The sequence below is a fragment of the Lethenteron reissneri genome, chromosome 16 (genome assembly GCF_015708825.2).
Source record: "Lethenteron reissneri isolate LAM-NWPU_2019-01 chromosome 16, ASM1570882v1, whole genome shotgun sequence".
Lineage (NCBI taxonomy): Eukaryota > Metazoa > Chordata > Hyperoartia > Petromyzontiformes > Petromyzontidae > Lethenteron > Lethenteron reissneri.
In genome coordinates this window covers 4,583,364-4,609,189 of record NC_083794.1, presented here as the reverse complement: position 1 = coordinate 4,609,189, position 25,826 = coordinate 4,583,364, and the positions used below count along the sequence as shown (strand labels likewise).

Below are 25,826 nucleotides of genomic sequence, written 5' to 3'. Positions count from 1 at the left end.
TCTGTCTATGTAGATACTTTAAGAAGTTCCAGTACTGTGGCTACGCTCCGCACGTGCGCAGCTGCAAGCCCAACACGGACGGCATCTCGTCCTTCGAAGACCTCCTCGCCAACGTGGTGCTGCGCGTCTTCGTGTGGGTGGTGGCCTTCGCCACATGCTTCGGGAACCTCTTCGTGGTGTGCATGCGCACGTACATCCGCGCCGAGAATCAGCTGCACGCCCTGTCCATCAAATCGCTCTGCTGTAAGTGGCCACACCACGCCGCCCACGGCCACCGCACTACGGGCGACTGCTTCTGTCTGACCCAAGTGCTGATGAGCATTGGGACCGCCACTCGTTTCCTCTGTTTGGCCGCCCTGAGTCTGTGGTAAAAAATGCAATTATGTTGTGGCACAGACAAATCGACGTAGCAGTAACACTCGTAGTCTCGCAGCAAGGAGGGCCTGGGTTCGATTTCCGACTCGGGCGCCTTCCTGCGTGACGTTTGTATGGTCTTCCCCAGTTTTGCATGGGCTTCCTCTGGGTCCTCTGGTTTTCTACTCACGGGTAAAATTTAATTGGTATTGGCCAAACATCTCGATGCAAAAAATTGATCTCCTGCAAATCATTCAGTCGGTATTGCATGTAGCAACATCACGAAAACTTGGCAGGACCCTTTTGAAAAAGAGTCTTGAGACTCAGGGGAGAGTCTCCTGCGTAAAACCAAGTGTAAAATTATTTCTGAAGAATTGGAGAACCTCTGTTAATTTCCCACATTGAGTGTTACTCCTTTGTTTAACTCTGGAAGGATGATAAGCTGATTGAATTGCCCAGTCGGATATTAACTCAGAACCTTCCAATTGTCAGGCAAGTGCTCAAACTATGTTGCCACTTGGCTGGCTCCACGATTGTGTTGTGTAATGGCTCTGCTGTGCGTTTGAAATAATACTCTGTAAAATAACAAGTCTATGCAATTTTGGCAGAATGTATGTCGATGACACGTGTATACAGCGTTCGTTTACCGTGTTCTAAGATTTCAGGCTTGATAAATGGGATCCAAAGCATTTCTTGTAAATTTGGAATGACATTTTAATTAGGTCAGCAGATTTAATGGACATTTTTGTGTTGATTATAGGTATAGTTGTATTGTTATTCTTAACTTGGGGGGAAAAAGCTACAAGAAATATAGCAATGACTTCCAATGACTTTTGGGATTTCAACAATAGTGCTAAGACGTCATTATTATTTTTATTTGCAGAGAAATGTTACTGTGAATGTGAAATCGAAATATGTTCTAAATAGACTGAATGTGCACAACTATGAGTGTGTATATGTGTAAGACATTTGTATGGTCTGTTTGAATGCATGCATAATGGACAATTATGTATACTGGAGTTATACATTTGAAGTTAAGTCAACATGCCTCTATGCTGTTATGGGCATTACGGCAGGGCGAATCATTTGCAGTACTGAGCCAGTAGTGGATATTTTATATTCTTATCTTGGGGGCCGGTTTATCCATATATACATTACGACTGCCACTCTGTATGATGTGCACTGCGTGTGACATTCAAATCAGTTACCACCAGACGTGGAAAGAATACAAAGTGTATTGCGCAAGCCAAATGAACGAAATAAATTTGCCTTTAAAAGTAAATGTAAAAAAATAAAACATAAATCTTTATCTAACGTAATCTATAAATCCACTAAAAAAGACATCTCGAAATTTTTGGAGTAAACTATTTAAACATGTCTGTTTGAATGCATACAATTCTGCAAAACAACGGGTACGTGAAATGAAAAACAAATTAATTGCCATCTAAAACGTAAAGAAAGTGATTAACAAAAAATATTGTTTTTCTATTGCATCAGAATAGGTTATATGGATTACTTATCACCTTTTTACCGATATAATCACTTTAATAAAGCTTTCATTATTAGCAATAGTTTCCCCGCCCTCCCCCGCCACCTAAATAGCCCGAATTGCAAGTAATATGAAGAGCGCATGTTCTGGTGCTCGGGATATACCCCTTTATTTAAAATAAACCAAAAAAATTGTGGAAATTTCGAAACCCCTTTGGAAATCCAAATGCATGATTAAGGCCTCCCATGGGGGGGGGGGGGGGGGTTGTTTTACCATACTCCACAATGGTCAATGCTAATTTGCAAAGGGGTGGGTCGGGGGGGGGATCTCAGGACCAGTTCGATTATCACACTCGCTGTTGATGATGATGCTGCCGTGGTATCGTGGCTATCACACTAGACCTGCAATCCGGAGGCCAACTGGTTCGGTCTCCCGGCGAAATATTTGAACAGTGGCCAAGTCTCTTAAATCCTGGGCACCCATCGGAAACGATGGGTGCGCCACAGTTAGTCGATCGGCAGGTCGCGTGTGGTGGGATAAGGTGTTGGTACTCCCACGTCTTCTAAGACGTCTTGCCAGGGTGGAAGAGTAGGCCAATATAGCCTCTCTAGAGTTCTCTGTTGTGGAGGCTTTTCCACCAACAGTGGCATGAGCGGGCAAGTGTAGGAATGCATTTTTATCTTTATTGATGTTAGCCTGGAATTTAAACTCAAGTATCTGACTTCTCAGTGTAGTCCACTAATCACTGTGCCACTGCTCTATCCCGAGGGAGGGGGTTAATGTGGCTATTAGCATTTTAACTTCCATTCATCATCCATATACCAAGTTACACGATTGGCTTGCCTGAGCTTTGGACGAAACAGAAATATCCACCGCATTGGTGTTGTAGGCATGAACTTCCAGAAATTGTTTGGTCAAGGACAATCTAATAACTTAGCAATTGTCAGGTAAGTCTGCAAATTTCGATATGATACATCACGCAATGTATTGGCCTTCAAATAAAGCCACAGAATATGTTCAGATCACACAAATTAGCATGCAGAATAAACACATCTCTCTTGATAGAATGTGCATGCCACGTTATTATAATTTTAATTGGCAAATAGGGCAAGCAATGGCCAACCAAAGATTGAGAAAAAAAATAAAAGAACAGAAATTCCCCATCACTGACTTGGCGTAGCCAGCACTACAGGACCTATTTTCATATGTATATTGAACTTCTTTCGCACCGTACGTAGCCAACTGTGAAAATCGGAGGTGTTGGGGAAGGACAATAAACGAAACGCACAAAGCAGTTCTAAAGAAATTCGTTTTCAATTACGATTTAAAAGCGCAGTTTTCATTAAATTAATAATACTTAAACGTTAAAATATATACTCTGTATGCTATTTGTGGGATCTGGCGACCCGAGTTCAATTCCTGCTGACATCAGTGAGGAATGTCTAAACTGATTTTGAGCCTGGGGAGACAAAGACGACCAAGCATGCTTCTGGCCATACCACCCCCTCATGTACTGTGTCGCTAACACTCCACTAGTCTGTTAACCCATTCCCATTCAGATGACGTACATCAGTTTTTTTCCAATTCCGTGTACGTCATCGGAATGAATAAATACAATAATTTATCGGTTCCGAGGCTCCCATGATGCCATGTGGGAGGGCGTGTGGCATAATTTGGTACCAGCTATCATGGAGTGCGATCATGTCATTGCAGTTCTCTACGTGAGTCCAGTGTCTTTAAAAACAGCAGCGCTACGCCTCTCTAAATAAAATCAATGCTGAACCGCTCGCGCGATCCGAGATTCAGCGGTTTACGGGACCCCACCCCACCGTACCGACTTTGCAGACCTCTCGCAAACAGGAAAGGAGTTAAGTCACCACCCCATAGCATGCCATCATGTGCACCCTCTGTATCAGGCGCCGACTGCCTCATGGGCATCTACCTGTTCTTCGTGGGGGCGTACGACCTGCGCTACCGCGGGGAGTACAACCGCCACGCACAGCTCTGGATGGCCAGCGTGCCGTGCCGCATCATGGGCTCCCTCGCCATGCTGTCCACCGAGGTCTCGGTGCTCCTGCTCACCTATCTCACCATCGAGAAGTACCTCTGCATCGTCTTTCCCTTCAGCAACTTCAGGTGTGCGCCTCTACAAATTACGATCATTGTAATCCGGTGCGTTTGATATTTCGCCCGCAACTCCGATTAGCACGGTTGGCTACGCACAGTGCGAAAAGAGTTCAACATACATACATATACCATCGTTACAGCACGTGGCTATCGTGAATGCGCCGTTTCTCAGACGGATGTAGTCCGCCAGCAGGGGGAAACGACGCTGCTATGTGTAATTCCAAACGAGTACTGTACTGTAATTGTTTCAGATGTTCAAATTTGAACCATGATGCCAGCACACAATAACCCACTAATTTCAGAAGACGCCAAGAGATCGCTAACGTCCGCTGCAAAGCGAACTGCATATCTTGATGGTTAATACACCCGCGCTATTCACCAGGGCAGCTTCCCGGATTTAAACAATGACCTACAAGATGCCCAATGGATTATCCCCGCAATATTTGTAAGAAATTATTACATTTTACACTCCAATAAGGTCCCTGAGTTCTTTGGAGCGCTTTCTTCTAAGTACTGAGAGGTCATGGTAGCGAGAATTTTACTACCTCGCCTGGTATACAGGAGGTGCGTGGGTTCCATCCTGACCCTGACGTCTGTATATCTGGGGTTTGCATGTTCTCACCGTGGTCACGTGGATTTTTCTACGAGTCATCCGATTTTTCACATTTAGAAACATGCGTTTAGGGTATTTGGCTTTCATAATTTTCCACATGATGAGCCACTTCATTGAGATATTATTCGTGGCCAGGTCACTTTTGAAAAAGAGCTGTATAGCTCAATGCATTTTTCATTCAATTAAACGTACAAATATATACTTTTTATGGTATTGGTGAGATCTGTTGACCTGAGTTAAATTCCTACTGCCATCAGTGAAGAATGTCCAAACTAGTGCTGATCCTCTCTTGAGTTGACTCAGCCTCAAATGAGTACCTGGTGCAGTGTACATATCAATACTGGGGAGACAAAGACGGCCAAGCGTGGTTCTGGCCACACCACTCCCATCCCCTCATGTACTGTGCCGCACTTTCCCATTCTACCAAGACAACATGTAATTAGATACTGCGCTGAACGGGCCCACGGTGTTCATGGAGGATGGCTCTTGCCGATGACATCAGGCAGCGCAGCAGTATTTATCATGTTTTACTGTTAACAGGTTTGCCACTTGTTCCATTTTCTTTCCAGGATAATTTTTTATTTGAGTTAGCTGTCCTGGCATATCTGAAGGTCTTATAATACACCACTCAAGAAAATGCATAAACATGTATGAATGTATGTATGTTGAATCTCTTTCGCACCGTACATTGCCAACCGTGGTAATCGCACGTGCAGGAGTTACAACAAACAAAACACTAAAACCAGTTCTAAAGAAATTAGTTTTGAAATTAGATTAAAAAGTGCATAGCTCCAGTGGATTCACAATATTGGAAGGAAGAGCCTTCCAGACGGCCGCAGAAGCACATTTGAAAAACGCGCGATGCGGTGGCCGTCTTTGTTCGATGGCCAGGTGAAAGTCGCTGCGAGGATAACCTGAGTTCGCATGATGGTTTATGCTCCTTGACATGATGATACGATATGATATGTCTCGGTTTTTTTTTACCCCAGAGGTGGCAACCTTAGCAAAGTGTAATGTGAACTGAAGCAGTTTCCGTTGTCGCTCAGGCCGAAGCGGTGCCGCACCTTCTCCGTTCTCACCGCTATCTGGCTCCTGGGATTCGCCGTCGCCTTCACGCCACTGTGGAATGAAGACTTCTTTGGGAATTATTATGGCCGCAACGGGGTCTGCTTCCCACTGCACTCGGACCAGACCGAGAGGCCCGGGGCTCAGGCCTACTCCGTGGCCATATTCCTAGGTAACAGCCCATCCACAAAACAACATATTCATAAACTCTCAGCTGGCTGTGAAGGCTGGTGTGCCATACGTTACAAAGACAAAGGCCCCCCATGTAGCCTCTTAACAGGCTCGAGGGATACGTGCTGTACGTAGCGAGTAGCAGCAGCACTTATGAAGGCACACGAGGGGGTGGTGTGGCCACACACACACACAAAGATCCCTCACTCAGCCTTGTATTACAAATTGGCGAGTGGTATTAGCCAGCACCTACTTGGTTTATCGCAGCCAATATCACAAACCATAAGTAGATTTTTTTGTTAGGCCTCAGGTTTGGTCCCGCAATTTTTGTCGTGAAGACTCTCCACAGCCAAATAAATAAAATTGTCATGCGGTGTGTAAAAATTTTACATGCAAATTATCATTCTTCTACCTCACCGGAGAGTTGAAAGAATAACCCTTTCAGCCCTCACACAACTTTATCTGATTGCTTAATTTAGTTGGTTGACAATAAAATGAGACCACAGTGGACTTATTTTATATGTCTAGAGCGCCTTAGCTGAAGGCACTTTACATAGTCTAAAAGCGGTTACGAAAATAGAGTGATTTAGATGGCAGGGGTGTGAAAGGGCCAAGGGATGAGTGACTGTAACAGAGGAAACACAGGGGTCACAAAAAAAAACGACGCTGTGTGTGATGTCATGATCTTTCCCTCCACCCCAATGTGTGCACTTACTACTATAGGGTCAGTAGATAATACTATAGTCCGTGGATACTGCTACTGTAGTGCGGGCGGGGGGATGGTGGGCTGGGGGAGTAGCGGCCCAGCCCCAGCCGGCCAAGGCACCAAACCGGCCAGCTAGGCCTCACCACGGCACTCTGTGAAGTTAGTATTATAGAGTCGATATATACTATTATAGAGTCGGTATATACGACTAAAGAGTAGGTAGATGCTACTGTAGAGTAGGTAGATACTACTGTAGAGTTTGTAGTTACTGCTACTGTAGAGCGGTGGGGGGGGGGGGGGTGTAGTGGCCCAGCCCCAGCCTGCCAAGGTGCCACCTTGGCCGGCTGGGCAATCTAGGCGAGGCTGGGGGCTCTGCAAGGGACTAGGCCTCACCACGACACTCTTAAGTTAATAGTTAACTGCTATAGACTCGATCGATACTATTACAGAGTCGGTATATATGGCTATAGAGTCGGCAGATACTACTGTAGTGATAGTAGCTACTACTACAGTCATTATATACTACTGTAGTGATCGTAGCTACTACTGTAATGAGCACAGATACTGCTATAGTCAGTATGTACCACTGTAGTCATAGCAGATACTGCTACAGTCAATATGTACTACTGTAGTGATAGCAGATACTGATACAGTCAGTATGTACTACTTTAGTGAAAGCAGATACTGCTACAGTCAGTATGTACTGCTGTGGCGATAGCAGATACAGTATGTACTGCTGTAGCGATAGCAAATACTGCTACAGTCAGTATGTATTGCTGTAGTGATAGTAGCTACTACGACAGTCAATATATACTACTGTAGTGATAGTAGCTACTACTACAGTCAGTGGATACTACTGTAGTGATGGTAGCTACTACTGCAGTCAATATATACTACGGTAGTGATAGTAGCTAATACTACAGTCAGTATATACTATTGTATTGATAGTATATACTACAGTCAGTATATACTATTGTAGTGATAGTAGCTAATACTACAGTCAGTATATACTATTGTAGTGATAGTAGATACTACTACAGTCAGTATATACTACTGTAGTGATAGTAGATACTACTACAGTCAGTATATACTGCTATAGTGATAGTAGATACTACTACAGTCAGTGGATACTAGTGTAGGACTCGTACTCGGGTTGTTTTTCCGTTCGCTTTATTCACTTAGAGTTCACCTCCTCATCGTCACCGCTCCGTGTCTCCCCGTTCGCTCCGCAATCCCGCTCCGCTCTCTCCGTCTCTCCCAAAGTCCATACGCTTCTCTTCTACCCTACACTCTTCTCTCTCTCCCAAAGTCCGTACGATTCTCTTCTACTCTACACTCTTCTCTCTCTCTATCCCAAATACCGTACTCTCTGCTCTCTCTCTATCACCGTTACCGTGCTCTCCGTTCTATCACCGTTACCGTACTCTCTGCTCTATTTATCACCGTTACCGTACTCTCCATCACCGGCCACCATCACTCCAGCTTCCACCCCAATCAGTCCCTATTAATTATCTCACCCCCCGCTTTACCCCTCGCCCCCAGGCCCCCAGCCTCACGTGGCCTTGTTATTCCCGCCTGGGCGACGCCAGTCATTAAGCACTCACCCTCTTAACCAATCACCGGCCTGTATCCCCGGTTACCCTTAACACCTGTTACGCCACTTAACGGCGTCTTCCTCACGCCTCAGCAACAACAACATCGTCCTCAAATACCCCCCCACTGTACACTGCTCTCTTGCATAGCAACAGCGCAAGAGAACGCGTGGCGCGCCATATTCCAAGTCCTACACTACTATAGAGTCAGCAGATACTACTATAGAGTTAGTAGCTACTACTATACAGGCGGTACATACTACTGTAGGGTCAGATACTACTGTCAGTAGTTACTACTGTAATGCGAGCAAGGATTGAGGGGGGGTGGAGTCTGGGTCACGTGGGGAGTGGGTGGAGTTAGGGTCACGTGGGGGAGAGGATTTAGGGAGAGAACCGAAAGGGGAAGGGGGAGTTGAGACGGAGTGAAATACGAGGAGGCCACGCTGGGCAAGACGGAGAGTGTGGCGCGGTTGGCACGCGGTGGGAGACGTCGACACCGATGGCCATCGGTGTCAGACGCTAGAGAGCTAACAGGGCAGTGAGAGGCTAGCTGTGTAAGGGGCAGCAGTGACGCTAGAGAGCGGGGCAGCGGTGCGGCTGCAAGGATCGCCTGACGGGGCAGCAGTGAGACTGCATATTGGAACAGCAGGGAGCCTGCACAACGGAGCAGCCGAGGGCTGTGGAGAGGTCGTCGAGCGGGACGCGGGCCTGAGCGAGACGCCGTGGTACGGAGATTCTACGAATCCAATAAAGGACAACGGAGATCGACATCTGAGAGAGAGTCCTTTATTACACTACTATAGTCAGTAGATACAACTATACAGTCAGTGCTACTACGTGGCTCATTAGATACTACTGTACAATTAGTAGATACAACTACAGAGTCAGCAGATACTACTATAGAGTCAGTTGATACTACTATAGAGTCAGTAGATACTACTATAGAGTCAATAGATACCACATCTAGTCAGTAGATACTGCTATATGCTGCTGACCCGTTTGTTTAGTTCACACGCACATAGCGATAGAAAGCCACACCTAGCAAACGGACTCAGAGTGTTCATAGACGTTTATTAAACGTATTGCCTCCAACTTATAGTGTGTGTGGCTCCATGTATATCATACACTACACTACTATAGAGTCTGTAGATACGACTATAGAGTCAATATATACTACTGTAGAGTCAGTATATTCAGATACTGCTATTGAGTCACTAGATACTACTCACTCTATTGTATGTAGGGTGTGTAGGTATATATGCCTACGTGGGGGCAAAACATTTTTTTGAGGGGGGGGGGGGTCGACAATTTTAAGAAACCTTTTAGATCAGCTACCTACCCCCCACTTTATATAACTTCTTGGACTTCTGCAAGCCTCTTTTAATTTTGTTAATGGACAAATATACAGACAAATGGCCTGCCTGGCTTTCACAATAGTGTGTATATGTTACATTTAGAATTTTAAGTGAAAGTTTTAAATATATTTTGCCCCTGGGCAACGCCGGGTACTTCCCGCTAGTAATCTAATAGATTGTTGGCACATTCTGGGTGGGGGGGGTGCAGATGCAGGACGGAAAATACTCTGAATGTTCTCACGTTAGCTGTAAGGTAAACATCGTACGTCGTCCATTTAATCATGCTATTCATCACGGCGTACAACTTCATTGGGGGAAGTCAAGGCAGTTTGATGACAAACACACCAGGATATAACATACAATTCCAAGGGAACCATGTGCGTGCATCTCCTGGGGAGAAAATAATTACATTGTCAATGCTTATCAAAAGACCTGCTTTTTTCTTACTGCTCCATTATTGATGCTCAAAAGATATGGCTGCGAGTTATATCTCACCATTGCAAATAAATTATACTGTTTCAATGCGGACAATCATGGACACATGTGTGTATTATGTACGCAACTGCGGCTTGGATGAACCAAATGCAATCATTCTAATAAGGGTCTGTACTGCATACGCCGGGTGAGGGCCTACCCGGGTGAGGGCCCACCCCACGGGGATTTGGCATTAATTTTATTCTTAAAGTAAAGTCCATTTTATAAACAGCACTTGCGTCACTAATTTTTGACCCAAATTCAAAGTCTCACTGATGCAACTGTACGTGTTAAAAAGATGGCGATGCAGAAAATGTGGTGGGAATTCCACATTTCCAGCGCAGGCACTGAAACATCCAAAGAGCAACCATTGTTGGCTTCCATCATACTGTGCTGTGAATCATGGGAGTCTCAGATATGCGTTGTGTTTTGACTGATTGTTCTTACTATAATCTCTGTCACTGTGTAGGCTTTCACGGGTGTGCTGCGTCGCTCTCCAATGTGTTTTCCCACGTGTTGTTTGGCATGGTGTCCAATGCTTCGCTGCATGTACTGGCAGCGTCTTCAGGAAATGAAATGCTTCGGAGCGGAAGAAGCTCCGAGCATGTGGATTGAAATGTCAGACATCCCCGCTCGAACAACACATGGTGCAGTCCGAAAACACATCGGACATCTGTGACCTCTGTGACTCAATAAAACCTAATATTGCATCAGGGAGTGATCCCAGACGATGATACCAAAGAACTACCTCTCGTGTCAATTGAATACCAACTAAAACTAAACAATTTTTTATTTTACCAGGTCAGGCCCACTGAGCTACATAGCTCTTTTTCAGAAGTGATCCTGGCCTCAAATTCACGCTCAACAAAGTGGCTCATCATGTGGACGATTATAGCACCCAAATACTCTAAATGCATGATGTTGAATCTAAATATGGAGGGAAAAACCGGAGAATCCAGAGAAAATTCCACGCGACTCTGAGAACATGCAAACTCCAAATATACAGGCGTCAGAGTCGGGATCGAGCCCACGACCTCCTGTGTATGGGGCAAGGTAGTTAACATCTCGCCATTGTGGCACCTCTAAGATGTTATAGCGTTCCTGCATGTTCTCTAAGGAGTGGTCACTGCATGTAATTTTCCAATGTATTTACAAATTGTATGTGTTATAGCCGTGCTACTCAGAAATAAGGAAAATTGTATTTGTATCATGGGGTTATTCATGTTTTCATTAGTGTCTGGACTATAACCACCAATTCAAAACACTCTAGCACCTGCTTTAATAATGGCTGAATCCCAGATGCAGATACAGGATCTCCATGGTAACAGCTCAGTGGTGTGACCTCTGAAATATCTGGCCTCCTCAGGAATTCACGAAAATGTGAAGATCATACCACTGGCTCATGGCTACAAATGGATATGAGCTCTGCCTGGAACTTGTTTTAAGCTTCGAGACACGTTGGCTTCTGAAATGAAGGATTTGACTGATTGCCGCTGCTTTTTTTTCTCTCTCCTTTGACCTGCACTGGCGTTGCTGAAGTCCTCTTTAACCCCTCTTGTTTGTGCGGTGTGCAGGAGTGAACCTCATAGCGTTCGTCACCATCGTCTTTTGCTACATCAGCATGTTCTGCAGTGTACGGCGCACGGGCCTCCAAACAGCCGAACTGTGCAACCGCATCAGCAAGGAGATCGGCATCGCCAAGCGCTTCTTCTTCATCGTCTTCACTGACGCACTCTGCTGGCTGCCCATCTTCCTGCTCAAGCTGCTGTCGCTGCTGCATGCCGAGATCCCCGGTGTGTAACGCCCCGATACCGAAATGAGGCTCGCAACTGGAGAGGGCTGACGTTGACTTTGAGCAGACATCAGTGAAGTCTTGGAGGTGGTCACGGAAATACGTGAGAATCGGCGCTTACTTTACTCGCCTTTTTCGAATTTCGCCCGACAGCGTGGGCCGTCTTTTCAGTGTGCATCGGCTGTGGGGGCGGTGGAGGGGGGTGGAGGGGTGTAGTGGGGGTGGAGGGATGATGAGAGAAATCGGGCTGTTGCGATGAAAACTAGGAGCCCTATGTTTAATTTTTATTGAGTCTGTCAAAATAAAACAACTTAAGAGAATGACTTAAACTAGCCACTTGGTGGCATTTTTGTTAAAACTTTTAAGCGGTTATTTGAAATGTTTTTTATTTTTAAAAAATTATTACAACAAAGCAGCCGCCATCTCACCGTGTCCCCTTGACCTTCCCTTGTGCCGTTGTTTATTTCCCCACATCGCGGCCGTACATTTACTCCACCTAAATGCGTCAAAATCGTAGCCTTAATTATAAGAATAGCCGTCGCCTGCGCGTCTTCTGGCTGAATGGCGCTACGGTTGCCATTTGAATCACAGTTGGGAAGACCATGAGTTAAAATGCCAGTCAAGGATCCACTCAGGTCATCATCATCATCGTCATCATTCCTCTAGGAATTGTACATTGAGTACCACTTTCTACATTCTCAATATCTTTTGTTTTGTGAACCCCACCATCAGACATGTGGAGGACAAGCATTGCCTCATTCATTTGGGGAGAGACGTTGACTTTTATAAACACAAACCAATGCAGTCCTTTTTCATGTTTTCTTCTGCTTGACATTGAATTTTAAAAACGAAAACGTCGGAAACTCATGTGCAGCAATTAAAACCATTCCGCTTGTTCCACTTGAGCGATGAGGGTGGTGATCATCTTCACTGTTGGCTCTGGTCCAGCGCAGGCACCTCCTTGAAAGTAACCTCAAGATCAGTGACGCTTTCCCAAATAAATACACTGCACAATCTTACCTATATTTATATAGCGCATTATATCCAAGGCGCTTTACAAGAGTTATAAATGTGTAGTGTATGACGACCTGAGGCATACACACTGTTGTAAGAGGCAACGCGTTTATTAAACAAAGCACTGAACACCGGATTCTGTTGTTAAGTGTGGCTAACTTGTCCTAGGCTGCCCACTATGTGCGTGTGTGTTAGCTAGCGAATGGGTCTGTAGCACTTGCTCACTAACCACGCTTCCCGGCTAAACTCCACGTTCACGACGAGCGGCGTCCAAGCCAAGCTCCCCTTCTTGCTTGATCCCTGAAACGAGCCCCGAATCCCCTTGGCGCTCTCCCTTTATCCCTTGGCCGCACCTCCGCTCCGCCTTCGGCCATGCCCCTTGCTGTATCAAGGCCAGGGCTCCCTGCTTCTGGTCACATGCCCTTAACTCCACCAATCGAGGCACCCGGTGCTCGGCGCCCCTCCAGCACTGTGGCTGGGGCGACACCCAGAGATCTTTAACTGTGTCTCTACACTACCCCCCCCCCCTTTTTATAAAATTTCAGCCGACCTGGCTGTGAAACCCCGAATGGAAGGAGTAGAGGAGAACAATTTCCGAACAATCCAAAAAAAACTCCTCAACTCGTCTCACCGCCAATTTCTCAACAAAGCGCGAGCCCAAATGTAATGTGAATGGTAAGCGTAACAATAATCCCGGACGACGTGCCCCAACAACACAACACAAGAGCCGTGAGTTAAAAGAAGAAAGGACTGCAATCTCAAGGGGTGATTCACCCTCCCGACAGCCAGCCCCGTCCCACCACCGTACGCATGCCTTCCCCCCCCCCCCCCCCCACGTAGCAAAGGATGGGGCCAGGTCCACCCCCGGCTCCCCCCCCCGGCTCGCGAGCGAGACCGCCAGCCGATGGTTAGGGGAGACCTCCGCGGGTGGTTCCGGCGTGTGACAAGGCTGGCCCGAGGCCCGCGGCCCCTCTCTAGGTGGCGAAGGAGAAGGCCGCCCGACCGGAGAGAAAGGACCCGACGATGGTTGTCCGCCCCTGACTTGCGCTCCCCAGACCTCAGTAGCTGGGACCCTGAGGGGGAAGAGGTGGAACATCTCTGAGGCATCATTCCCGTGGATGCGCGCCTTGGCTCGTTGGGCACACCGGAAACACAGCCCCCAGGGATTTGAGATGAATGAGCGTCATCCAGCGGACAAAACGATTTGAGGCGCAACTGTATGTACAAACCAGCGCCTTCGACCGAATTGTATGCGGATGCTCTGCGGCCTTTTTACCTTGATGATCTCCATGGGCCCCCGTCATGGTTTGTAGAGCTTAGGGGACATCCCTACGGGAACCTGGGGGCAATGAAGCATCGCCCCATCCCCGACTGGTTCATTTGGTCCCAGTCTCCCAGGCACCTAACTGCCGCTCGTTAGCAGCTTGCTTCAAAGCCAAATTCCCGCGGGAGGCGCGGGAGGGTAAGCCTACGGGGTTGGGCTGTTTCTTTTGAGCCAGATGCGGATTTAGCTGTGCGTCAATGAGCAGATCTTGCTTCCTCCCATACATAGAAAAAAAAGGTGAGTAGCTGGTGGACGCATGGGAGGCCAATCTATATGCGGCCAGGACCCCTGGAACATGCAAGTCCCAGTTGGTCTGTTGTTCGTTGACCTGATGGCATAGCATGGATGTGAGCGACCTATTTAGGCGCTCCACCATGCTGTCGGTCTGCGGATGATAGGGCAAGGTGCGGATCTTTTTAGTGCCCAATAGGTCACACACCTCCTTAAGCAGTTTTGACGAAAAATTTCTGTCCTGGTCCATAAGGAGGAATTCTGGGGCTCTCTTATCCAGAACGTACCTGTGGAGAAAGGCATCCGTAATAGTGGCTGCCGACTGGTCCGGAACCGGCCAGGCCATCGACCACCAAGAAAGATACTCTACCCCCACGAGCAGATACTTGTTACCCCGTGGAATGGTGGGGAACGGACCCAGCATATCGAGTGCGATGAGCTCATTCATCAACGATACATAAATGGATTGGAGAGGGGGGCATGCCAATTTCGGTGGAGGTTTCCGGCGGGCACATGCGATGCACTCTCTAAGCACATTTTGGACATCCGCCCCCATGCCGTGCCAGAAGAAGTTCAGGCGGAGGGTGGACAGGGTTTTCGCGACCCCTAAATGCATAAGATGTTCGTGCATTGCCCATACCAACCTACCCCGCAGGACGGTGGAAACCACGACGTTATAATTTAGTAATTCTGAGTCCCAGCGCATGAGGAGGCCCCCTCTCAGAATGACCGCGGATAACGGTCGTCGGCTGTCATCCTCTGCAGAGTCGCGAACCCGGCGTCTGTTGGCTAACAAGGAGGCATCCTCGGCCTGGAGTCGCCCCCACTTGGAGTTGGAGAGACCGAGCGTGTGGTCACATGTGTCAGCTGCGTCCGTGTGCGCGACATCGGCCGCATGGACGACCTCACGGTGCGGAGCGGAATCAGCGGACCTGCACCGTCCCGCGCCCAATGTGCACGCGCACTCGTCACCTGTTGGCAGACAACGCGTCAGCATTCGAGTGGCGGACGGCCTTTCTATATGAGACCTCAAATGCATAGTCCTGAAGGACCTTAAGCCAATGGGACAGCTGGCCGGACGGCTTCTCAACACGCAGTGCGTACTGCAAGGCCGCGTGGTCTGATCGCACCTGGAATTTCCGCCCATAGAGGTACGGCCGGCACTGCTGAACAAAAAAAACCAATCGCCAGCAACTCACGGTGTGTAACACAATAACATTGCTCCGCCGGAGAAGGCACCTTACTGCCGTATGCGACCACACGCTCTACTCCATCCACCACCTGCGACAAAACAACGCCAATACCAGTATTACTAGCGTCAGTATCGAGGACGAAGGGCAAATCAAAATGATGGTACCGAAGGGGAGGTGCGTTGACCAGGCTGTCGCGCAGCTCGGCAAACGCAGCCTTCTCCGCCCCCCACCGAAATGTCTGGCCCTTGGCCATGAGGACATGGAGCGGCTTTGCGATCGTGGTGAACCTGGGGATGAAACGTCGATAATAAGAAGCGAACCCGACAAAACTATGTACGTCACCAACCGACTTGGGGGTTGGCCACGTGCACACGCACACGGTTTTGTCAGGGTCCATCGAAATCCCGGATTCGTCGATGATATGGCCTAGGTATCTGACCAATCTCTACATCAGATAGTACTTCTGTGGATTAAACTTCAATTTAGCAGCCCACATTTTGAGGAAAACAGCCCACAACCTCTGCAGGTGCTCCTCGAACGTGTGTCCAAACACTATGACATCGTCGGGATAAATTAAACACGCATCCCATTGTAGGCCCACTAGCACTAGCTCCATCAGCCGTTGAAATGTGGCCGGGGCTGAGTGCAATCCCATCGGGAGCTGGTAGAACTCGAAAAGACCATGGGGCATGCGAAATGCAGTCTTTGGCCTCGAGCTGTCATCTCAGGGCAACTGACAAAATCCCGACAGCAAATCGAGCGTGGAGAAAAACCGCACCCCTGACAACGTTTCCAACGAGTCATCCTTCCGCGGAAGTACGCATCCGCCACAAAGACTTTATTGAGTCTGCGGAAGTCCATGCACAACTTCAAACTACTGTCCTGTTTCTTTACTAGCACGATGGGCGCAACCCATGGACCGTTGGAGGGAGCGATAATGTCTGCGGCCAGCATTTCATCCACCGCTTGGCGCACATGGGCCTTCTCCACAGGTCTCAGGCGTTACGGGTTTTGACGAATATGGCCCAGATTTCCCATGTCAATGTGATGGCGCAATAGAGGCATGCAGTCAATGTCGAATTCTGATTTACTAAATATATCGGAAAATTCCAATAAGAGCGCACGCAGCTCGAGCCTCTGTGCATCAGACAGGTCCTTGCTCTCAGAACAGAGCGTGTTTAACCATGCCTCGTCAATGTCCTCACCCTGCCCCGCAGCCGCTGCAATACCTATATTTTATGAACGCCACCTGCGGCTGACGCGTGACCTAAGACAGTGCCCTCTTGAATCATTGACGTATCCGGACCGACATTCAGGACCTGAATAAAAGGTTGTCTATCGCTTGCAACCAAATTTTGTGCATGAACCGCCCTGGTGGAGGAAACCATCAACAACCCATGCGCAGTCATTTTGCGATCTAGGTGCTTTTTAAACTGCAAGGGGATCAGCATCTGCACCCCGGGGGGAATTTTAACCATTTGGTTCGCCATGGCAGGGACCAAAACGTTCGCTGTGCGAAACAAAGTTGGTAATGACAAGAAAGCCATGCAGCGGCCCGACGGCAACTCAATGGAGCCCTGATCCACCAGGATTTTGAGCGGCATTCTACCTAGGAAATCGGTCCCTAACAGACAGGGTACGGCTAAAGATTTGGAAATTAGTACCGGACCCGACAAATGAATGTCGCCAATGCCAATTGTGGCCGAAATCTGACCGTAGTGACTGGCCGTTCACGGCGAAACAGGGAATCGCGACGGATAAAATGGCGCACGACTGTAGGCGGGAAGCTTTCGAAAAACATGTCTGAGACGATGGTGGCCGACGCACCGGTGTCAAGGAGGCATACGTCAACAACCTCGACCGTCCCTATGACCGCGGACGAACCCGCTGCCGCCGCCACAATACGGCGGCCCAGGGCCGTCAATTGCGCGGGGCGTTTGGGCCACCCCTCGCCCACCAACCCTTCATCGGGACGCGATCCACCCTGACGTAATCCCGCGACCCGCGACTCCGGATCCGAAAGTCGAGGTACATCACGAGATGCCCCCCGCCGCAAGTTCACAACCCGTGACCCCGAACCCGATGAGTGAGGTGAGTGAGGGGACTGTGCGTACCACGACTCACTTTAGGGCCTGGTGAAGAGAAGGAGCGATGATCGGCGGCCAGTGTCGATGATGAGGATCCTCCTTGTCGCGTGCGGCATCCCACGGAGACATGCCCGGGCAGGCCGCACTTGAAACAGACGACGGGCCCGTCTCTCTGACGAGGGGTAACCCTCGCCGGCCCATCTCGCCCACCCCAACGGTCCTCTCCAGAATTCCTCAACGGCGCTGCAGGACTCGAAAAACCCCCACCTGTAGATGCAGTCCACCGGTGGTTGCTCATTCCTCCACTGGGGGTGCAGTACCTGTAACCATCTCGCGTCGTCGCCGGATATGGAGGTGAGCCTCCAGACAGCGGGTGACCTTGAGCAAGGTGATGTCATCATCTTCCGTGGCCGGTATAATGACCTGAAGGTCCTCGGCCCACGACAGCAGCTTTTCCAGGACCAGGGAGTCTCTCTCCGCCTTGGTGGACGCCAGAAGAGCGGCGCGATAAGCGAGGGACGTCTCTGCTTCTCCCCTTTGCTGCGTGGAGAACTTGTGGCGCTTGGCGGAGGCTGGAGCAAAAATCGCCCCCATTTGCACCAGGGCTTGCGGTAAGCATTGTCTTCTGTTCGTCGAGAATGGCGTTGAGGGCCGCCAATGCATCGTCGTCGAGCGCCGTAGGTAGCGCTCGCAGCGCCTCCTCTTCCGTCCATTCCACGAGGCTGCAGGCGGCAACAAAGCGGCATTGGAATGCCACCCAGTCGCCGCCCGCTACCGTGAATTCCCGGAAGAAAGGAAGGCGCTTCTTTAGTCCGCGGGTGGGAGCCAGCGGCGTCGGCGGGAAGACGGCATTGGCAAGGGCGCCTTCCGGCGGTTTAAACATTTTGGTGGGCTCTGGCGTGCCGCACGCTCCTGCGGTTTCACGCCCGCAGGAAACAGCTTCCGCTGAAGTCCGTGGGCATGGTGTCCTGCAGTCATCCCCCGCTTGCAGGGCGACGGTGAAAGCAGCACGGACGTCGAGAGAGTTGGCAGGCTTTCGCACATCCCCCTCTGTGCCCGTTTCCCGCACACGGCGTCGGCATCTCATCGTCATCGTCCTCCTCCAGCAGGGCGGCTGCGAGAGCAGCGACGGCAGAGACGAGGTCGTTGAGACACTCCTTCCTGCCGCGGCGTTCCTGAGGCATACACACTGTTGTAGGAGGCAATGCGTTTATTAAACAAAGCACTGAACACCGGATTCTGTTGTTAAGTGCGGCTAACTTGTCCTAGGCACCCGGCGCTCGGCGCCCCTCCAGCAATGTGGCTGGTGTGACACCCAGAGACCTCTCACAAAGTGATATGATGGCATATGAGAGGAGGAGGGGAAAGAGGGGAGGGCGATAGGTCTGGGTATGGGGAGGGAGGTTAGTGGGAATGAGAATTATGGGGGGTACCTAGGGATGGAGGGATGGATGAGGCCAAGGAGAAGAGATGTGTCTTGAGGGAGGAGCAGAAACTAGACGGGGAGGGTGCTTGCTTAATGTGTTCCAGTGTGGAGGGGAAGTTTGTTATGACTGCTAATAATAATATCTTGTCATCAACCATGTGTAACTTTGGCAAACGTAAAAACCCCAAAGCTCAATCCTAACCTCGTTTTTTCCCAAACCGCCGCTCCATCACGAACGCCGTCATGCTTTTCCTTCCACTCTCTCCCCCCCCTCTCCCAACGCACACAGGCAGCATCACGTCGTGGGTCGTCATCTTCATCCTGCCCATCAACAGCGCGCTCAACCCCATCCTCTACACGCTCACCACGCGCTACTTCCGCGAGAAGGTGCGCCACCTGCTGCGTGAGCGCTGGCGCCGCCGCTCCGAGCTCAGCGAGGCAGCTGCCTCCGCCGCCGCCAACGGCGCCGTCACCGGCACGGCTGCCTCCGCCGGCGGTGCCCAATCCGTACCTCCGTCTGCCTCCCCGAGCCACGCCAAGGTTGGCTTCACCAGCTCGCTCATATGGCTCGAGACGTTCGACGGCAAGACCTCCGGCGCCACCGTCGCGTCGACGGCAATCGTGACGACTAACGGGGGTGCCGCCGGGCAGGTGATGGCCGGAGCGGCGACGGCCGGGGTGGTGGCGGCGACGGCGATGACAACGACGGGCGCCGGTGGCGCGACCCCGCGGTCGTCCTCGTCCTCCTCCTCCTCGTCCTCCACGTCGGCGCTGTGCCGGTTCGGCTTCCTCAAACGCTTCTCCAACATCGATCAGATCATCTTACCGCCGCCACCGCCGAGGGGAACTTGATGGAAGGTCTGCGCAGCACAGAGGACTGGAAAAAAGCCCGCAATGGATTTAATTGAGGTTGTAGATATTTCAAAGGCAGATGTGGGAAGGGTTGCGCTCTCGAGAGTGGACATTAGAGGTCGGGTAGTGCCTGTGCAGCAGCTGTGGAGCCACACAGGGCAGTGGCAGTTGAGGTGTGGGGCATCGGTGGCTTTGGCAGCAATGTTTTTCATAATCATGACAAATCGGTTATTATAAATTTTTAGTCTATTACATCTCTTGGACCAATAATTCAGAGTGGTCTCAGTCTTAATGTTTTTCTGTTGTTTTATTTTATAATTCAACTAAGTCTCTTGTTTGGAAATGCAGCTTTATGAAAAGCTAAACCGTTTTGCCTTCAGTTTGCACCGCGAATATTTTGAGTTATGTGACTTTGAGCATTACCCTTTCACTAGATTCTACTGTCGTCTAAGCTAGTGAACCGTTAATGCCGATCACTGGCTGAAGTTAGTCTGAATAATATTTTTTGCAGTCATAGGACGCGATTATTTATATACGTGCAGTGTGCATGCAATGGTAACATTTGGATATTTTTTTCAGTATTGTTGATAATGTGCAAGACGACAATGGAAAAAAAGAAACAGCAACGTGGATGTCACAAAATTAAACTTCATTATCCTCAGTCTCCAGTGTTGCTGCACATTTAGCCAAATCATCTGTGTAAATATGGGCGTTTATAGCATAAAACAAATTATATGATTTAAACCGTTTATACTTGTGTAATTGCGTGTTTCTAAGTCAGGGACTATAAATAAGCTGATTGAAATAAAATCTAAAAATAAAATACATGTTTTCTACGTATATAATATACAGTATAGTAATATTTACATGCGTACAAACGTAGACGTGTTCAGAATGTTTGCCTAATAAACTTGATACACTGGTGTATGTCAAAATAACAATAATAATATTACATCTTTATGAAGTCCACAGTAATAACCATGATACATTTCAGGTTATTGTTACTTTATTCGTTGCTTCAAATACATTTTCACGGATGGTACATTAATCACATTTACAGAAAACCTATACATTAATGTGCATTACGTTTACATTGGAATATATTATCTTAAAATTCTAAGATAATTCTGGAAGCTATCTGGATATCGATCCCCAACCCCCTTGTTGAAGCCACGGGGGTCACTGTGGTCACATAAATTAATAGTAAAATCCGTAAATTGTTCACGATGGGCTGAACAACACACATTTAACTTAGCCGCTTCTTTAACTTCCTTTCAAAAATGTTTCGCGCTTAAAGTACAAGTCTCCATTTTCAGGAGAGGACAGTGGAGGGGGGCATAGGCTCTCCCTTGAAATAGCATTTTAAAAATAACATTTAAAAAAATAGCCACCGTAAAAAAAGTAATGTAATTAAAAATAATACATGTTTTAGGCGGTGCCCCACCCCCGCATTTATTCCATGACCTTACCTTTTCCTGCACCTCACCAATTTTACAAAAAAATTACCGTGCCAAAATCGTAACGTTATTTGCTTTGTACTTATCGCCTTCCAATTTTCAATACATCTTCCTAAACGTGTCACCTGAGGCGGAAAACTGGGGCTTTGTTGCCTTCTCAAATTGGAGCCATTAGCCGCCACCATTTTATACCGGAAGTCCAGTGACAACGAAATTCCCACAGGACATTTTACCACAGGATTAAATCCTCTTAATGACCAAATTAATTATTAAACCGATTGTGTGGGTATCCCATAGGAATTGTAAAATATTTAACATGTATTTAACTTGTTTCGCATCAACTTAAGCATATCATAATTTTTTTGGCGTACTTTGAGAGTAATAGTTGAAGAAAAGTAATAATTACATGACGGGCATACGTAGGAGTTCATTATGAAAAGTGTTATATGACATTATTTATATGTTGGACTTACTGGGTAAGCTCTAGAGCTGTACTACTACGATTACGTAGGAATGTTACACACAATTGCACAACTGTGAAGGAATTAGAACATAAATATGGGAAGAGTGTTTAAAAATTACGAAGTACAACATTTTTATATGGTATAATTAAAAGTGGAACTTTAAAGTTCAGTCGATAAAACATTTTCAAGACAATTCCACAATTGTTTAACATAATTAGAAGATTGAGATCAGCCGAGCAACTGGTGCTCACACCAATACAAACAGACAGACGATGCACTATTCTATAGAGAGAAAAACTGGCTCAATTCTTAATGGATTCACACTGATGTGCATTGTGAAGTATGGTCAAGCAAACTCCATGACCAACACCACGTGAGGAGGGGGGGGGGCTTTATCCAGTGGTGGATTGACAAAGGATTCTAAATTATTGGCTTAAATGTAACCCATGCCCAAATGAGCATTGAGCTGTGCTCGTGTCCACTGGCAGTCGTGTGTCCATGGGAGAAAGTCCAGTCAATTGGCAAAGTTTCACGAGGTGGTGCTCATTCATTTGACTGACCCAGAAGGAATGACAGTCTGAGAGCAGACCTTGACCAGAATATGTTTTTAATTTTTGTTTTGCAAGACAAGTACTCGGTACGAGGCATAAACCGCAACAAGGGGGGTGGAGGCGGGACAGAAAACTCCTGCGGACCAAAAGCCCTCAAACTCAGTACTCCTGCGTCCAAAGAGTTGGCAGAAATTGAGCTCACTGCCCCCACACACGTGGGGATTATGAACAGGAGTATCGGGGTTTTTTTTAATAAAGGGGAGCGAGAAAACGAGGGAAGAGGGGGACAATGGTAGGAGGGAGCCAGTACGCGCCAAAATGAATTTGTTATCAGCAAATGTCTCGCGGGGCAGTGACCAACTCCCGTTTGCCCTGGCCAGAATTTGAACCCCCGTGAACTATAGCAATCGTGAACCCTGCAGCTCCGCCAAGTGACCAACATCTCGAGCACTCGTGTGAGCGACGTGTTAATGCAGTGCAAAACAGCGGGGAAGAATTTACAAATTGTAATTCCGGTCAGGGGTCGAGTCAGGCCGCTTATTGTTTGTCAATAAAATTAGTACCACTTGTGGAAAGTCAACAGCAGTTGTGTTTCTGTTGAGTTTCCACAAGTGAATGCGGAAATGTATACAATTGGCGCAGGGCCACGAAGAAAAATGAACACTGCGTATTTTAGCGTGGAGATTGAATTCGCCAGGGAGGTCAAAGTTTTAATGTTGTTTTCAAAATACTGTAACTGACCCTTGTTTGCAAGGTTTCATTGGATCGATGCGATGTCGTTCAGAGTCCGACTTATATTCCGTGCATGTGTAACGGGTTCCGGAGACACTTGTAGATGTAACTTCTTTATTACAATACAACACTCCAACAGTCCTGATACTCTGTTACAGCCTAGGTACACAGCCTAGCTACACAGCCTATATACTCTAGATACTCTACTCTGGCTACGCTCGCCCTCACAAGGTCGTAGAGTCGGGAGTTCCAGAGTCCCACCACTGGCTCTCACAGCAACCCAGGGTCTTCAGATGGCTGGTCGTGGGTCTTGGGTCTTGAGTTACAACTGGGCCCCGATCGTCCAGGGAGCTCTCCTTTTATGCCTGGTCCGACGAGGGGTGGGGCCGTGTGCGCCACCAGACATCCCACAGAGCACACACAGCCCCCCCCCCCCCCCGTTGGTGGCGCCAAAAAGGCTTAAGCGCCTGGGAACCCAACGCCTGGCGCCCAAAGGCTTCAAAGCGTCTGGACCCCCTGGGAACCCAGTGCCTGGCGCCCAGAGGCTTACGCGTCTGGACCCACCTGGGAACCCAGAGCCTACAGCAGCCCCTCCCTTCTTATGTCACTACATTACCCCCCTCTACGTAGCCTCCAGCCGTCCCGGCTGTCAATAATTAGAAAGTTTAAATTAACGAAAGGGAGAGAGAGAAAAAAAATATGCGAGCCTCAACAGGAAAAGAAAAGAGAACAAGAAAGCAACCATAAAAACCATAACCAACCTGTACAACTCTACACTATATACAAGCATCAATCAACAAAAAGGTGAAGCAATAACACGTGAACAAACGACCCGCGGCACACCTAGCCCTCCTCGGGATCCGCATAGAAAACGGGGAATTAACAACAACAAATATACAGATTCCGACGCGTTGGATGCACAACCAACACCGGTAATCGAACCGAAATCACATAACCACCGCATGGATGGCAGGGATCCACACCACTCTGCCAGCCTCCCATACGTCAGGTGGAGAGAAGGCGAAGACTAACATGTCGAGCATCCCTCTACACACACTTATCCGGACGTCTGTCTACGTCCCGGGTCGAGAAGTCAATCTCTCTCCAAGACTCGCATCGCAGCATATAGCTGTACCGACCGATCTGAGACCCAATCTCTCTCCAAGACTCGCATCGCAGCATATAGCTGTACCGACCGATCTGAGACCCAACCTCTCTCCAAGACTCGCATCGCAGCATATAGCTGTACCGACCGATCTGAAACCCAACCTCTCTCCAAGACTCGCATCGCAGCATATAGCTGTACCGACCGATCTGAGACCCAACCTCTCTCCAAGACTCGCATCGCAGCATATAGCTGTACCGACCGATCTGAGACGACCCATTGTTCACTCCCTGCACAACATGCACTCTAACAACTGAGGGATACAGTCCCAACGTAACGGGACAACTACACCTGAACACCACGAATCTCCAGCCCACTGTTTCAACGCGCCTCGGAGTGTTTCAATCTCCGGGCCATCAGGGCGAGCCTACTGCTCCAGACGTACCACGGAGGGTCTCAACCTCCGGGCCGTCAGGTCAAGCCGTCAGCTATTCCATGACGGGACCACACTCTCCGAGCCCTGTGAGCGCACAGCCCACTAGGCTAGACATGCCACGGAGTGTTTCAATCTCCGGGCTGTCAGGTCAAGCCGTCAGCCATAGCATGACGGGACCACACTCTCCGAGCCATGTGAGCACACAGCCCACTAGGCTAGACATGCCACGGAGTGTTTCAATCTCCGGGCTGTCAGGTCAAGCCGTCAGCCATAGCATGACGGGACCACACTCTCCGAACCATGTGAGCACACAGCCCACTAGGCTAGACATGCCACGGAGTGTTTCAATCTCCGGGCTGTCAGGTCAAGCCGTCAGCCATAGCATGACGGGACCACAACTCTCGTGTTAGACACGCAACACCCGCTGGGACATCCTGGTCAGGATCTGCGCCCCAAGATATTTGAGAGCCAGCATTACAATTCCAATCCTTGGCAGCATGTCACCATCTCAAGATAAATGCCCCATACAGTATATACATTGTTAACAATGACAGCACAAGCTATACATTAACAATCACGAAATAAGCTCAATATAAACCATACATTGTTAACAATCACAAGCAAAGTTTCGCACACACATTGACAACACTCACGGGCGAAGCTCAACACAGTTTACCCAACAACAGTCACGACTCCCCGACGACAACGAAGAAAATGTCAACAAAAAAAATCATTAATCAGGAGCGCGTAAATGTACGAAGTGTGAGGGGCCTGGTCTCCCGACCTCCAACCTTTGGCCAGAGCAGCAAAGGCGGCGACCAGCGTGTCGGTCCATGTGCCGGCCCCGGCGCTGGTTACAGTAAGAATGGCGCCCTCACTGTCCGGTCGCAGCGCTGATGACGCGCTATGCTAGGTTGAAGCCAGCTGTCGTCCGGCGGTGAGGGACGCAGCGCTGATGACGCGGCGTCGTCGGGTTGGCACACGCTGGGCCCGGAAGTGACGTCGCTCCCAGCGGTCACTGCTCCTCTGGTGGAAGTGACGACACACCCGGAAGTATCCCTCACATCCGTGGGGGGAATGGCGGCAGCGGCGGGCTCGGGCGAGCGCTGCGCCTCCTCTCTCCCTCCCGCCATCGGCCGCGAGCACCGCAGCTCGCCCAGGAGGGAGGCGGTGGCGCAGAGCAGCTCTGCGAGGCGAAGCAGCGCCTCCTCCATCT

At 48.8% G+C, this 25,826-nt stretch overlaps 1 protein-coding gene across 2 annotated transcripts in view; it reads left to right on the top strand.

Moving 5' to 3' along the window:
* LOC133342867 (relaxin receptor 1-like) overlaps positions 1 to 23,458 on the top strand; it is a 310,499-nt gene extending 287,041 nt beyond the window's left edge. For both annotated transcript variants that reach the window (XM_061552222.1, XM_061552221.1), the window contains 5 exons: positions 14 to 243; positions 3,760 to 3,979; positions 5,630 to 5,820; positions 11,521 to 11,739; positions 19,303 to 23,458. In XM_061552222.1, coding sequence (XP_061408206.1) covers positions 14 to 243; positions 3,760 to 3,979; positions 5,630 to 5,820; positions 11,521 to 11,739; positions 19,303 to 19,865 — 1,423 coding nt within the window. In that variant the 3' untranslated portion in view covers positions 19,866 to 23,458. The remainder of the gene's footprint in view (positions 1 to 13; positions 244 to 3,759; positions 3,980 to 5,629; positions 5,821 to 11,520; positions 11,740 to 19,302) is intronic.
* Positions 23,459 to 25,826: the final 2,368 nt, after the last annotated feature.